Raw genomic sequence first — 16,562 nt, 5'->3', positions numbered from 1 at the left:
CAACCAAGATATATACACAACTTAAAATTGCCGGAGATCATATGACACGGAGAGTATATAATGTCATTGCAATTATGCAGAAACTCAAGCAAAATAGTATTTATGGTAAAATTCAAATCTCTAGAGAAGAATTCAACAACGGTTATGTATGATACTAACCTGCAGGGCAATAGCAATGATGAGCTGGGGGCGGTTCCTTCGCTTGAGGAGGTTTCTAAAAGGGTGCTTTATCTCTCGAGCCACACGGCTGGCCTCTACCAACTCCAAGAACTCTGGTTCCACATTATCAGTCCCACGTATCTTTCTAAGCACCGCTTTGCCTTCCTCCAGACGGCCGCGCTCTATGAGGCTGTTGGGAGTGTCCACTACCATCAGAGCCCCTAGAGTTAGGAGGCCGGCGGGAATTCCGGCCAAACCCAGCGACAGCCTCCAACCCCACCCGCCCTGTATTCTGTGTGCATACAGGAAAAATGGGTTGTTTTTTTGATAATCAAAACTCAAATGTTGAAATGAAAGGTTGTGCTATGCTTCTTCTGTAGTTGAGAGAGAACTTACTTGGCAGTGCCATAGTTGACCAGATTTGCAAAGAGAATGCCTATAGTGACGTTAAGCTGGAATAGTATGTTTAATCCTCCACGGATTCTGGTTGGGGCTATCTCCGATAGAAACAGTGGTACTGCCTGTTTCAACCATTGATTTCCACAATAATTAGTCTGAAAGATCGAGATAATTGAAACTAATAGGCATGCATCTACAAAATTTAACGAAAAGCTAAATAAATCTTCCCTTTTAATCTAAGTTTATTGTTTCTACAGTAAAGTTTCATCTTTTTAGTTTTCTTTTATCCAGTTTAATTAAAGAATATTAAACAAATTTTTTTTTTCTTGGAAGGTTTGATCATACAAATTCAAAATTTTTATAGATATTCATTTGCATTTAGGCTATAACCATCTTTGTGCATCTCGTCTAATTGTCCAATCATATTTTATCATATGACATTTTTTTTTTATTTAGATTGGGATGCAATCTTTGTGCATCACTAGGATACTTTTTTTTAAGGACAAACATATTAAAACATGAGAAAACTAAAAATAGATAAGACTCTCAAATAAAGTAGAGGACACCTTGTCTAAATAACTGTCAACTTTTTTCTTTTTGTATGTTTAGATTGGGATACAATCTTTGTGCATCCGAGTGTTTTTTTTAAGGATAAACATTTTAAAACACGAGAAAACTAAAAACAGATAAGGTCCTCAGATAAAGTATAAGACACCTTGCTAGATAACTCCAACCTTTTTTATGTGTGTGTTCAGATTAGGATGCAGTCTTTGTGCATCTTGAGTATTTTTTTAAGGATAAACATATTAAAACACAAGAAAACTAAAAATATTTAAGGTCTTAAGATAAAGGAGAGGACACCTCATATAGATAACTTCCAACCCAAAAAAGCTCTTTTGACCCCTCATTCGAAAACAGACACTACAAAAAATGTGGCAAGGAAGCCATCTCTAGTATTAGTCTTCCAAGGTTGGAAGTGCATATATTCACTTTTTTATACCTTGGACTAAAAATATATTTTAAAAGAATTAATTTGAAAATTATTAAAATAAAAATTTGATTGAAAAATATTTAGGTCCATTATGAGATGTATCTATCTTTATGTATTCTATTAAACTGTCTAATTATAATTCGAAACGTGAATTTTTTTTTTTTTTAAGTTTTTTATATCAGACGAAAATTAGATACATAAAGATAATTGAATTCTAAGATGTACTCCTGAAAAGTTTTGATATAAATATGAGAGCATGTGTATGTATTTATGTTGTTGGAGATACTGTAGATCGTCGGGTGGAGGGAAGTCTAGAGAGCTAATGAAAGGACAGCAACATCATGGCATTCAAGAGAGTGAAATTAATAATAATACTTTATAAAAAAAAAACTATTTTGTATTAAGGATAGGTGTTCTTTTTTAAATAATAATAATAATAAATAAAGTATTTAGGAAAGGTGTGGAAAGAAATCAAATGGGTGACGTACCCGGCTTCATGTGAAAAATTAATAGCAAAGAGAAAAAAAAAGAGACTTTATTTTACAATTCACAAGCTTCCAATGGGTCACCATTTGAATTTTGAAAAGTTCAATTATATTTCTGTTTTTTTCCCCCTTAATACCTTAGCTCTTTGATTCTAATTGGTCTTACTATATATTGATAAATATACAGAAAAGATTATTTTAAAAAAAGAAAAGGAAAAAAATAGTAAAGAAATTGTTGGTCACAACAGCACTATATTATTGTCTACATCAGTGTCACATTCTTTTCAAATAAATTATAATAAGTACCATCCATTATTAACAAGGACAAGGAATAATATAGATAAAATTTAACCTCTCTAGAACGAACCATGAATTGGGAAGAAATATGTAGACTTTAAAATATGATGAAGAGCTCTAATTCTTGTTTTTCATTTTTCAGTTTTATAAATAACTATAAAATGATGGTAAGTTACAAGAAATTATCAACAAGATAAATTATTAAAATTTGATTTATATGACATAATCACGCATGCCTCTCAACCAAAAAGGTGGAGATTTGGATATACACCCTACATGTTAGCTAATAATAATAATTAAAAAAAAAAAAAAACCATCATATGCACATACAGTTATCTTCATATATCACCTTTTAGGATATATACATTATAATTTTTTTATTTTAAAAATAATTTTGGTTCTTAAACTTTCATGAAAATAATAATTTAATTATATTTTTAAATTTTTAATAATTTAGCCTCTAAAATTTAATAAGTAACAATTTAGCCCATATACTTTACATTTTGTAAAGATTTAATCCATATTGTAAAAACATTAGTATGATTTAAAGAAAGTTCTTACAAGTGTAAATTGATAAAATTGATTATCGGGAATCCGTTACATAATAAAAATTGCACTTAATTTTAATAAAATTTTTACAATAGAGACTAAATTATTACAAATTGAAAAGTGTAGAGACTAAATCCTTACTTCTTAAAGTTCAAAGATTAGTTACAAATTTAAAAGTATAAGGATTAGATCGTTAATGACTAAAATTTAAGAACTAAAGTGTTACTTTCATGAAAATTCAGGGATAAAAACACCTTTTAACTTAAATGGTCTTAGGGGCATTCCTTTAGCAAACATATAGGCAATATTTTTCTTTAAGGATTAAAACTAATAATAAAGTAGAAATAAAATTCAAATAAAATTTTGCTTGACTGTTGAAACATGAGCAAAATATTTTAGGTTTCCATACGATATCTCATCTTGTTTTGACCCCGTTTGCTTATTTATTTATTTTGTTGACAACAAGTAAGTTTCTATGTTTGCAAGAATGTATAAATATTTACCTCTTTTTTCTGGTATGAATGTATTTTTTAAAGTCATTGGATAACTATTTAACTTTTAATTTTTAGTTTTTATCAAATGATTATCAAACATATCTAAATTATCAGAAATAATAATTGAAAATTATTAAAATTTTACTTAGATACAAGGTTAACTTTAAAAATATGTTTTAACCCAAATCTTTCTTATAAAATAAAACAAGTTAAGTATTACACTGTTTTTCCGATGAAATTTTCATGTCCAAAATAGATTTTTAACTTGGTGTTCTAATAAGCATTTTTTTTTCTTTTGGAACAACTACTATAGATGGAAGGAAACCTTAGATTTTTAGAGACGAACATTATACTAATGTTGCTGAGTCAAACTAATTTTGGCAATAAATACTAACCTTTAATAGTATAGAAATAGATTTATGAATTTCAGATATAATGCTCAATAGGATGATTCTATTCAATATTTTAAAAATTCATATTTTGTATAAAAAAAAAAAGATGATCAATTTTGTGTCTGATAGACTGATATTTTGATTCCTTTGTCTAATAATAGTTCTTTTGATTTTAAAAATGAATTACTTAATTGAAATTTCAGAGATATTTATTAGAAATATTCTGTATCAAACACAATTTTTTTTTAATTTAAAAATTAATTAGATTTTTTGAAATTAAAATTCATGAATCTATTTGAGATAATCCTGAGACTCAACTTTTTCATAGGTTTTGAGATACATATTATTGGCAAGGATATAAAATATTCATGTTTTGTAACATAGATGTTTACTTTTAAACCTAGGTAACTATTATATAAGAAAAAAAAATCCCAGGACCTATAGGATTTTTGGTATCCTTGTTGAAGATAGACTCTTTTTAATGTCTAAATTAATTTTAACAAATTAATTCACTATTAGTTAATATATATATATATATATATAAATCTAATAATTTAATTTTTTTTTACCTGAGAAAAATCTATAAAAGAAAATAGAGACATTTAACTCTCAAATATTAATTATTTTACATATATATCAAAATACAATCTTTCATTAATCCAAACATTTAAATTCTAAGTAATTTAACTCGAAAGATATTCTTGGCTCAAGAAAAAAAAAATCTTAAATATTAATTACTCACATATATGTAAATGTTTAGGAACTGATAATGCTAACAAATTATCTATTATAAAAAATTGGCAATATAACATGTTCATTAATTTATTCATGTTTAGAGATGTCGATATTATGTTAACCATGAAGATCAAAAGACATAAACACAATAGATCATTGTTAGGATAAAGTTCTGAAAATCCAAAGACCATAAAGTACTATATAGGTCATGTCTATAATTTAAGGAAAATTTTGTAGAAAAAATATCAAACTATTTATAAAAATAGTAAAAAAAAAAAAAACTAATAAACACTAGTAAATATTTATCGGCGTCTACCAATGATCAACTTTTATTAGTTTCTATCATTGATAGACACTAGACTTTTATCAACATCTATCAAAGAAAATTAAAATTTTGTTATTTTGTGTAAATAATTTCCTTAATTTTTTTTATGTTTGAAAATTTCCCATATTTAATATATAAAATAATGTGCTCAACTAGATACTAGGGTTCCAATTCCTCTACTCTATTTTACCTTAAAAAAAACTATAAAACAATGTTTAGAATGATATATTACTTAAAATGATAATTGTTTTAAACGATAAAACGGTTGAAAACATTTTTAAATATAACAAAATATCATTGTCTCATAGGTAGTAACATTTTGCTATATTTGTGAGTAAGTTGGATCATTTTTGTATATTTGGAAATAATCATATTTAAAAAAAAAAAAAAAAAAAGTGAAATATTATTACTTGTAGACAAAACATGAATTTAAAAATTTTTAAGACAAAAAGACGCAATTTGGACGTTTTGTTTATTCCACCAACCCACCATCTAATGCCAATCAGAACTTGTAAAATTAAATATACCTGATTGGCGAACCCAACCCCACAGCCTAGCGAGATCCTGCCGACGATGAGCATCGTGAGGTTTTCAGCGGTGGCATTAAGGCCGGTTCCAATAATGAAGAAGACGCCCGCAATCAACATCGTTAACCTTCTTCCAAGCTTCCTGGTGGTGTAGGAAGCAAAGAAAGTCGCCGTTAAACCGGCCAAATACAGCGACGACGTAAATAATTGAAGGCCTTGATTATCGTATTTACAGTAGTTGCTATCGATTTCTTCCTTCAGCTGCGTCTTTCGATAGACCACCGGAAAGAACTTCTTCAAGAAATCCGGCATCGAAGTAACTCCTCCTGCGTTTATCGATTAACCAAAAATTGATTTTAAAAAAAAAACGTAATAAGGCCTACTGGTAAGGTAATCGATCCAGCACATCGTCGTTTTTCTATAAATTAGCAAATTAAAATCTCAACATTTTACGCTAATTTATATTTCTATAATTTTAGGCTAATTTATAGCACAAAATATACTGTAACTGTCGTCATCTCAGAACACAGTCGATCAATCGTAATAATAGCCATATGTTCAGAATTTCAATTAGCCAAAATTGATCAAAGAGGAAAAACCACAAGAAGGCGACTGATAATCGAGTGGTATAATCAAGTACAAGTACATCGCGTCGTCGTCATTATAGAAATACACAGGCGATCGTAAATGGCCATAAGTTGAGGATTTACATCAATAATCACAAAATCACTGTGTGTACAAAGATTCAGATTTGAAATCATATCGATATTAATTTCAAACTAAATCAGAAAGAAACGTCGTCCTGATTCCTGACAACTGAAACCATGGTGAGTTGTATATATAAAATATAGCGCGATGTGTTGTTGTTCAAAGTATAAGAAAGAGAGAGGGAGAAAGTTTGAGTAGTGACCTGAAACACCGACGTCGTAGCCGAACATGAGGCCGCCGGTTGCCGCCATTACACAGGAAATGACGACGATCGGAGTGATTTTGGCCTCGAACTCTGTTCCGCCATTCTTGGTGACGGTGGAGAATCCTCCGGCAGGCATGGTTGCGGTGACTGTGTGTTCTTATTAAACACGATCACCTATTGAAAATAGCAATGGCTAGTAAGAAAAATTCAAGAAGAAAAATAATGATGAAGAGAGAATGGAGAGAAAGGAGAAAATGGTGTGTGGAGTGAGAAATGGCGTGAGGAATTTATAGGCCGAGGGAGATTCAGAGTAACAGACTGCACTTGTCAGGAGGCACGGCGAGTGCCCAGCGCCAGCCGCTGCCTCCGCCAGGATTTTGCCGCGTGGCAACATAAATAAAAATTAATCACCCCTTTTTTTTTTTTATCCCAAAGTTCCAAAATGTTGTTAAAGCGAGCCTAATGCAACTATTAGCATATATGTGATTCGAATCTCTCATTCTCTAATATATAAAACAAAAATTTTCAAGACATCCGATTTAGTTAACATATAAGCACACTATTAGAAAGTGACTATTTTGATCTATATATAATTGCAAAATTTTAACATAAATTTTATACATAAGTAAAATTGTTTAATACAAACATGAGGCTACATATTAAGAAATTTATAGCGAATGAAGTAGGAGTGTTAAAAAAATCCGATGACTTGAAAAAATCAATCAACCCAATCCGTGCGGTTTGGGTTGAGTTGGGTTCAATAAGTAAAAATTTTATGGTTTGGGTTGGTTCATGAGCATGAGTTCACAACTCAAACGAATCTGAACCAACCCGAATTTATTACTAATTTTAAAAAATATATATTTTTTTTGTTACTTATAACACAATTATTTATACATATATCGATTTTATTTTTTTTTAATTTCAATATTTTTTTAATAATTTATTCTTCAACAATTCTTAAAAGTAGTTTTTTTGCACCTTAGAAAGAAAATTTTCATTATATAAATTGAAATTAAGTAGTTAATCTTAATTCAATATATGAAAATATTAAATTAGACATTTTTCTTTTTTTAGAATAAAATTTTAAATAAATGACCCGATTAACCCCAACCAACCCAACCCAAATATTTCAGGGTTGGGTTAGGTTGGGTATATTTTTTTTAATAAGAGTTGTTTGGGTTGAAGGAATTTACAACCTAAGAGTTGAGTCTAAAAAGTCTTTCAATCCAACCCAATTCAATCCATAAACACCCCTCGAATGAAGTATTATAGTAATTTTTTTTATTAAAATAATTGAGAAAAATGAAATAGAAGAGATTAAAATGGTCTATTTTAAAAAAGTGCCGATAAGAAAATAAACTTTTTGAAATCATGAGAACCAAAATAAATAAAAATTGAAATACAAAGATCAAAATAATTTTTAAACAAGTTTATTTTTAAAAAATATATGTCAATTATCATTCACCTATAGTCTTTTAAACCAAATTCTTAGATTGCAAGTATATTTTTTTTATCATTATAAAAACTGTTAAATTGAAATAGTTTGGGTTACAAATTTTTGCGGTGATAAGATGATAGTTGTTATTTGGTTGTGTTAGTTAACTTCATTAAAATTTAGAGTGGAGTAAAATTATAAAAAGTGAATTTAACAAGTGGTTAAAATAAAAAAAAAATAGACGGTTTGGAGATTCAATCTAATTATAGAGATAAATTGAAAAAAGTTTAAAATTATAAAAATTATATTGAAACTAAGTCGAATTTTAATTTAAAATTTTTCGAATATAGAGGAGAAAAGGCAAGGTTTTAATTTCAAAGTTGACAATATATGTTTTTGTACTTGTTAACCTATGTTCCTCTCCAAATTAAAACTTTAATCATAAAGTTGAGCATTTAGTGGTGAATTGACCAATTTCCATTAGACGGATAAAATTAACTAGGAAACTGATTAAAAAAAATTTGAACCATGTTAACCAGACCCAATATAGACTACTTTTTTAATTTTACACTTTACAAAAAAAAAAAAAAAAAAAAAGTTATGTTATTATTAGGTGAACCTATACAAAATATTTAGATAAATTGTTTCATTATACTTTTAAGTTTTTAAAAGTTTTATGTTTATATCATACAATTTTGAAATTTGTTTTTGTGAAAGTAGTACTAAATATATATATATATATATATATATATTTCTCGTTTGAGTAAGATGAAGTTTGATGTGATTCCTAATATATAAAAATAGAAAAATATACATACACGATATTATTCATGTAAATTGATATAGAAGATAACTTATGTATAAAACTAGGCTATGTAAATAATCTTAAATTTATGTTTTAAAGATCCAATCAATAATGACAACGATATTTTATTTTTGTAAAATTATAAATAATATCATATATAAATACACATGAGCACCAAATCAATGCTCATCATTTATTTTTACGGAAGAAAATGGTAAATTTTTGTAAAAAAATCATGGCTTAAAGGTTAAAAAGTAAGTTTTTTAAAAGTCTAGAAATATACTCAAAAGTTAATATATTTTGTTAAAATAATCCTCCACATGTCTATACAATTAATACTTTTCTTCATTTATTATCTCATGGTCTTCCTCTTACTTAGCAAATGTGAGAGTTTAATTGCATTCCAGCAATCTTCATTTCGAACAAAAGATCATTGAGTATTTTTCTCAAATAAGCCATATATTTGTCTAATTTTTATCCCGACCGACTTTTCTTCTTCTTAGCATATTTGCATATTTACTTATTTGTTTGACACCTAACGATTCTACCAACGTTAAGACATGACATAATTCTGATATTAATTTGAATACTATGTCAATTGAGTTAAGCTCTTGTTGGTAAAAGAGGTTCACCTTAATTGCATGGTTTCATTAATTTTTTTGGGATTTCAGCTTGCACTCCAACTCGCAATTAATCTCCATTCATGACTTTTTCCGTACATTCTAAGTCAACTTAAAATCATTGGTGGAATGTGGAGTCATAAGTGACAGGACAAGTTTTGTAATTTTTGGATAAAGTTCACTAATTATGGATTAAATAATAGATCCACATGTGCAATTAGTTTTAATTTTTTTTTAAAGATCATTGTCACTTTGTAATATATTTATTCTGACCTCTTGTAATAAATTTCGACGCATTAATCAAATATAAACTACATTATTAGGTTGCTAAAATAAAAACACATTATTAAGAAAATATAACATCTCACCCATGTTACACGTTAAAAGGAGAAAATTACTTTGATGCATCTAAGTGCATCCATTTTTATATATTACATTCAATTGTCTCATCATAATTCGCCATATGATAATTTACTTTTTTCTTTTTAAATATTTATATTTTTTTGTGTGATTAGAGAGTAGAATGCACAAATATAGATGGTTCATTCATACAACTTTAAAACATTATTACAGATGTGTTATAATATCGTAACTAATTACCTGGTTGAATTACCTTATTTTTTTATAAATAATAAAAATTAATAATTAAGGTCATGCTGGATAACAATTTTGTTATTTTTTAAAAATTATACTCCTTTCCTCACTCTTATTTATTTATTTATTAGTTTTCAACATTTTTCAAAATTCATTTGAATTCTAAGTTAATTTAGATTATTAAATTGATAGGCTTAATTTTCAGAAAGAGAAAATCAAGAATAAAATTGTTGTCTAAGAAGACCTAGAGTTTTTATCTAGATCTTGCTAAACTGAATTTTCTAATACATGAGAATTTAAAGTTGGCAAAGGTTAGGATGTTATCTTTGCAATAGAGGACCATCATTTTGCCAATGCATTACACAAATTAAAGAGGCTTCTTAGTTCTTCAGAAGAAGGTTTTTAAGAAATAGTGTCATATCAACATCAAATTATTTTATTTACATTTGTTATTTTATTTTTTGTCAAAAAATTGTTTATTAATCTAAAGAAAATTTTTTACACATAGAACAAATGTCAAATTATTTATAGAAAAAACTTTTAAAAAAAAAAATACCGTTAGACATTGATAGAATCTATCAGTGTCTATCACATAGTATCAATGATAGATTCTATCAATATCCATCTCTAATAGACTTCTATCTACCTCTATCAATCTCTATCCAAGAAGATTAAATTTTGTTATTTTCTATAGATAGTTTTCCTTATTTTTCTGTTTCTGAAAATCTCCCTAATCTAAGTCAATGAGTCAGTCACATCCAACTTTAACTAGCATGTTGATGATAAAGATTTATTAATAAATTAGATGAAGCAATGAATTTTCATAGGATTTTACATTTGAATTATTTTATATATGAATAATTCCATTTCTAAAAATTTAAGAGATGTTTTTACTTAAAATTAAGTCAGACAGGGATGTTCAAAAAAATTCGATGATCCGAAAAAAACTAATCAACCCAACTCGTGCAATTTGGGTTGGGATTAAATAAATGAAAATTCTATGGTTTAAATTGAATCATGGGTTCACCTAAAATAACCCAAATCAATCTGAACTAACTCGACTTATTATTAACTTTAAATTTATATTTTTTTACATAATACAATATATATATATATATATATTAGTTTTATTTCATTTCATTATTTTTTGGATAATTTATTCTCCAAAACTTTTAAAAATAGTTTTTTTTAAATACTTTTTTTAAAAAAAATTCATTATATAAACTGAAATTGAGTTATTAATCTTAATTCAATATATAAAAATAATTAAATCAAATTTTTACGTATTAATATTTTACTTCTTTCCAGATTACAAATTTAAATAAATGACTTGATTAACCCGTACTAACCCAACCCAAATGTTTCATGGTTGAGTTGGGTTGAGTTCATATTTTAATAAGAGTTATTTGGATCGAATAAATTTATAACCCGAACAATTGTGTTGGGTCTAAAAGTCTTTCAACTCAACCCAACCCACGAACACCCTTAAACTCATCTCCTTCTCCTCCATTATTTTTTCGATTGTATTCATGAAAATTAAAACTGAAAGTTTAAGTATATATCTAAACATTATCGTCAAGGGTGTATACGGATTGGATTGGGTCGGATTAGAGGGTTTTTCTGTGGTCAAATTTCAACCTTTGTCAGTTCTGTACAAGTGGACCAACCCTGGGTCGAGTTGGGTCATCAGGTTAGTGTTATTTTTATATGCATCATTTTTGTTTTCTTTGATTTAATCTAAATTGTGTGTTGCTTCAATCATGCATATACAATAAACTATTGAACAATAGACAACAATGAACACAAATTGGACTCAACGATGAACACATCGCTAACAATTAGAGGGTTTCGACAAATACTTATAAACACAACGCTGACAATGAACACAAATTAAACAAAAAAAAAAAAAAAAAAAACTCAACAATTTTAATTTATACAAATTGAACTCACGATGAAGTTCGATATGAGTGATCCCTCCGCATCCAACTTTAATCCGAGGACAAAATCTAAAATCTAAAACGTAAGGGTTAAAATAAAATAAAAATAGCTACTGGACCACAACTGTTTGGTTTCGAAAGTAGCATATCTGGTGGTGACTATTTGTCTCCAACGATGGTAGATCTGGTGGTGGACGAGGACTGTTTGCCTCCAATGGTGGTAGATCTGGTGGTGAGGGATGACTATTGGCTCCAACGATGGCTGATTTGGGGGTGGACCACGACTATTTGCCTCCAAAGAGTATCGGTAGAGGATGACCAACGAGTGAATGTCTCGTTCTACTGTAGAACTGATTGATTTGACTGACTGATAAGTGTCGAACAAGAGAAAAGGGAGAGAAAGGAACAACGAGGATGAGTCTTACTGGTTCAACTTGCAGACAAGTGTTACTCGAATGTCGATTCTTGCAAATTGTAACACAACCCAACCCTTATAATTTGGGTTGGGTTGGTCCAACGGGTTGCTAGGTTTTTTTGAACACCCTTAATTATCGTAAAATTTCATATAAACTAAGGGTGTGTTTGGATGAACTTTTCAAGTATCCAATTTTAAAAATAAGTCATTTTAGAAAAAAAAAAAATGGAGCGTTTGACAACTATTCAAAATAGCTTTTAAAGTACATTTTAGTTATATTTTATCAAAATAGTTCAAATAAAAACAATTTTTTTGAAAGATCTTTTTTCTCCGGTCATTTCAATTCATCCAAAACGTCCTAATTTAGATGAATTAAATTGTGCAATTTTAATAAAAAAAAAATCAATGATTAATTAGGATTTTAGGATAAAACGACCAAAGTTTTTATCCACTTTTAAAGTTTTTATCGAATTAGTGGGTAAGTCAAATCAAGGTGGATAAGCCTAGTGGTAATAGTAACACAACACTAACATTAATTCAAGCCTTACAGTTAATTGTGATTAGTTGTTGGGAGAATTCTCATCTGCCAATACTCAAAAGTAAGTTTTCAAAAGGCACCAAAATAAATGGAAATTGGGAGATTGTGCCCTCTAATATTTAAAAATTTTCAACTAACCCATCATAGAAAGTTCCATTTTCAGCAAACCAATGAGTCTTCTCAAGACTTTTTTTTTGTGTTTTTTTAATTTCCTCCACTTAATTTGAATGAATTGTAAATGGGCCCAAAAGCCAAACGTGCAATATAATAGAAAGCATTTTCCTTGAAGCAATGTCGTGGAAAATCTCAAGACTCAGATTTTGGTGAACTTTCGAAGTGACGTCGACCACCAACTTTTTTTTCTTTTTCAAATTAAATTCTAAAATTAGTCATAAGTTTTGAACATTATAATTATATTCATTTTAGCATAAACCTTTAAATTATTTAAAGTATGATCCTTGAACTTTATTGGTGAAATATGTCCATCATTTTCTTTAAATGCACTGAATATGTCTAGTCTAGTCGATCTACTAGTAACATATAGTATATGCAAATTATTTCGTAAATCTAGTCCACTCTTATAATACATGGTTTATATCAAATTTTTGTTAATTGAGCCTGAGTTATTATGACAATAATCAAAATAACACATATTTTAATTTAATTTTTGGGATCAAAACAAAATACTTAAAATATAATCCTTGTGTGTGGAAGTTGGTAAACTAGAAATTGAACTTATTCTTCAATTTATTAAAACTGAGACTATATGTTGTGGTTGGAAATTGAGGTGAAAGTAATGCAACTTATTTATCATCAAATAGAATTTACTTATAGGTGTGGTGTGTGAGTGGATTGTTTATTATATGCTTTACCATGATTATCTTTTATCCCCGAGAAATTAATGACGCCATTAATAGATGAACTATAGTTAGTATTTTTTAAATTTAGGGGATAAGAATAAAAAAATATTTTTTCCTAGATTGTATTACAAAGAGGAAACACAACTTCCATGTGTTTCTTTAAAGTTGTTGGAATCGGCTATCTCCGACGATCAAGATTTGTGAGCAGTAACGAATAACAGTCATCTGGAAAAAACAGAACCTGCAAAACAGGGACTTGTTACAGGCTGAGTCAAGGATCTCGCTCTCTTTAAGACATTTTGCAGATCTGCCCAAGTGTGCAAGCAGTTCTACAGAAGTGTCACGTCGTCCCCAAGATAAAACAACCCATAATTTACAAAATTGTCTCGATCGGAGCTGCACTGGACCTGACCAAAAGACGACACTCTTCAGGATTGAGATGCTCGGAAAACGGGAATGGAAAATTGAAAGGAAGAAGAGGTCAAGAGAAAATCTGTGAAGAATTAAAATGAGAGTGAACTGATGAAATGGCTCACACCTTTTATAGGCCTCGAAGGCCAATTGCAGAGTCATAGAACAAGCGCATAAGACGCGGACAGAAGACTGAGACCTTTTCTTTTATTTATTTTAAAATAATAAAATAAAAATTAAATAAATAATATAATAATAATTTTTAATAAAAAATTATCACACACGTCCACCTGAACAATGACACAAGTGTGGGACGTCCATCATACCCACATTTGTCTATTTCCCCACTCTCTAAAATATGGATAGTTCGTGGAGTTCAAACCCAAAACTCAAGATGGAAGTATAAGAAGGAGACTCCTCTTTAAAAGGAGCGAAGCGTGCGCGGACGTTACGGATGGACAGACGAAACCTGCGGACGAACGGACCATTTTCCCCTTTTTTCGGTTAAAAAAATAATAATAAAATTATATTTTTTATTAAAAAAAATCATCACACACTCGCTTGATCGGATTGCGACGGCGCACGTGTGGGATGCCCACCGAACCCACATTGGTCTATCTTCTCACTCCCTCCAAAATATGGGTATTCTTTGGGGCTCAAACTGTTGGAGTACATGAAAGAGACTTCCAACATCAAATTTTCCAATGTAGAATTCTCCAATTTCCAATGTAGAATTCTCCAACCAAAAAGTTGGTTCCCTAAAGTTAAATTTTCACCCAACAAGATTTTATGATTTGAAGAAGTTAGAATTTAGTTTTTGTGGTTTTAAAAATTAAAATTTAACTTTTATGATTTGATAAAACTTTATAAATAATCCTCATAGTTTGATAAAAATTTCGTAAATAGTCCATAATTAAATTCTAATTATAGATCATAAAAGACTTAATTCAAATTTTTTTTTCAAATAATAAGGATCAAATTCATAGTTCAACTTAGATAATGAATATTTTTGTACAATTTTATACTGTTTCAATCAAGATTCTTAGAAGTTTTTTTTTTCTTCTTCTTTTGAGTTCAACGACAAGATTTATATATATAAGAGATATAATATTAATTCAAAAAATTAATTTGAAAGAAAGTTTATTTTGTGAATTACATTTAGGTTAAATTATACGATGAATTCCTAAACTTTGTATTTCATGTAAAAAATAACTTTGAATTTTCAAAAATTTCAAAAATATCATTAAATTTCTAATACAAGTTTAAAAATACTTTTTCTATTAGTTTTCAATGGAAATCATTACTGTTTGGGTAAAAAATATTCCTAAATGTTCAAAAATTAAAAAAATACTCTTCCTGTTAGTATATGTATAGTAATCGCAAATACTTTCTCTATTTTCTCTCTTTTTTTCTCCACTCCCTTCTTCAATATCCTTCTTCTTTTTTTTCTTTTTTCCAATTTTTGTTAACTGACATTTGTTTATCTAAAAGATAAATAAATAAATTTGTAAACTTTAATTAAGGTACATAATCTAAAACAAGAAGAAAAAGAAAAATGTTATCACCATAGGTTTTTAGGATTTGAATGTTTTAACAAGGTTGTAAGTTAGTAATTAAGTATGTGTTAGTAGCCAAATACATTCGTTTTGTATCTAGCTATTTATATTTTGATATGTTTTAAGAAAAGGTTTTGATTTTAGAATTTTGTGAGGTTTCATAAGATTTTATGTTTTAACTGAAAGTTTTGGCTTTTATTTTGACTATTAATAAAAAAAATAGGAGGAAAAATAATGAGAGTATCTATTTGAAAAATAAAATAAGAATATCTATGTAATTTGTTTTAAAATTTATTCTTTTCGAACTCAAGAAAACTTCAAATAAGTTTCAATATATTAATGCTAGGACAATTTTAAAACCTTTTTCCTAAAAAAAAGTAGAGTTATTTTTGCAACATGGTATTAATGATTATATATATATATATATATATTTAAAAAGTTTAAGGGTATTTTGGATACTTTTGAAAGTTCAAGGGTATGTTTAAAACAAAACACTAACGACTTCTATACTTAACTAATGATATGGGTATTTCAGAACTATTTTTGAAAATTAAAGGGTATTTTTTAAACTTTTAAAAATCTAAAGTATTTTGGACAAAAAAAAAACAAAGTTTAAGAATATTTTTTTATAATTTAGCATTAAACTATTGTATTTGTACTTCTTCTTAGCTCAACCAGTTATGTGAATGGTTAAAGTAAATTTAGCTCAGCGGTAATTAACATAATTTTTCATCATAGAGGTAAGGGGTTCAATCTTCCATCTCTACCATTGTTGTGCTAACCAAAAAAAAAAAAAAAAAAAAACCCAATTATGTGAATGAATAATGAATATTATTGTCCTTTGTGTTGGACTTATTTTGATCTTAAAATTAAGAAATTAGAATGCTTAATAATAAATGCATATTCACAAATAATTAAGAGAGTTGCTTATGTGGTAGAGTTGCTTATGTGGTATATCCTAGAATATCATGCAATCTAATTGCATCAAATTCTGCTAGCTCTAACTCCAGTTTTTGGTAGTGAGAAGTGAATAAGGTGCTTGGTTAGAAAGTAGAAAAATCCCACTTTTGGTGAATTTTTCCATTTTCCAGTTTTTCATTTTTCTATTAATTTTGAATCCAT

The 16,562-nt window shown here is 28.4% G+C and overlaps 1 protein-coding gene across 1 annotated transcript; it reads right to left on the bottom strand.

Annotated features, from left to right (window-relative positions):
* LOC120074499 (sugar transport protein 13-like) lies at positions 1 to 6,531 on the bottom strand. Its single transcript, XM_090310276.1, has 4 exons — positions 6,264 to 6,531; positions 5,354 to 5,679; positions 556 to 680; positions 1 to 451 (listed from the first exon to the last, which is right to left on the bottom strand). Exons 1-4 carry the CDS (start codon positions 6,400 to 6,402, stop codon positions 133 to 135), a joined length of 909 nt encoding a protein of 302 aa, XP_090166402.1. The 5' UTR covers positions 6,403 to 6,531; the 3' UTR covers positions 1 to 132.
* Between the last annotated feature and the right edge of the window lie 10,031 nt (positions 6,532 to 16,562).

The sequence above is a fragment of the Benincasa hispida genome, unplaced genomic scaffold, assembly GCF_027475165.1.
Source record: "Benincasa hispida cultivar pf3 unplaced genomic scaffold, pf3_genome.v1.1 HicScf832, whole genome shotgun sequence".
NCBI lineage: Eukaryota > Viridiplantae > Streptophyta > Magnoliopsida > Cucurbitales > Cucurbitaceae > Benincasa > Benincasa hispida.
Note: the sequence above shows the minus strand (reverse complement) of the source record. Positions and strands in the feature narration are given on the sequence as shown.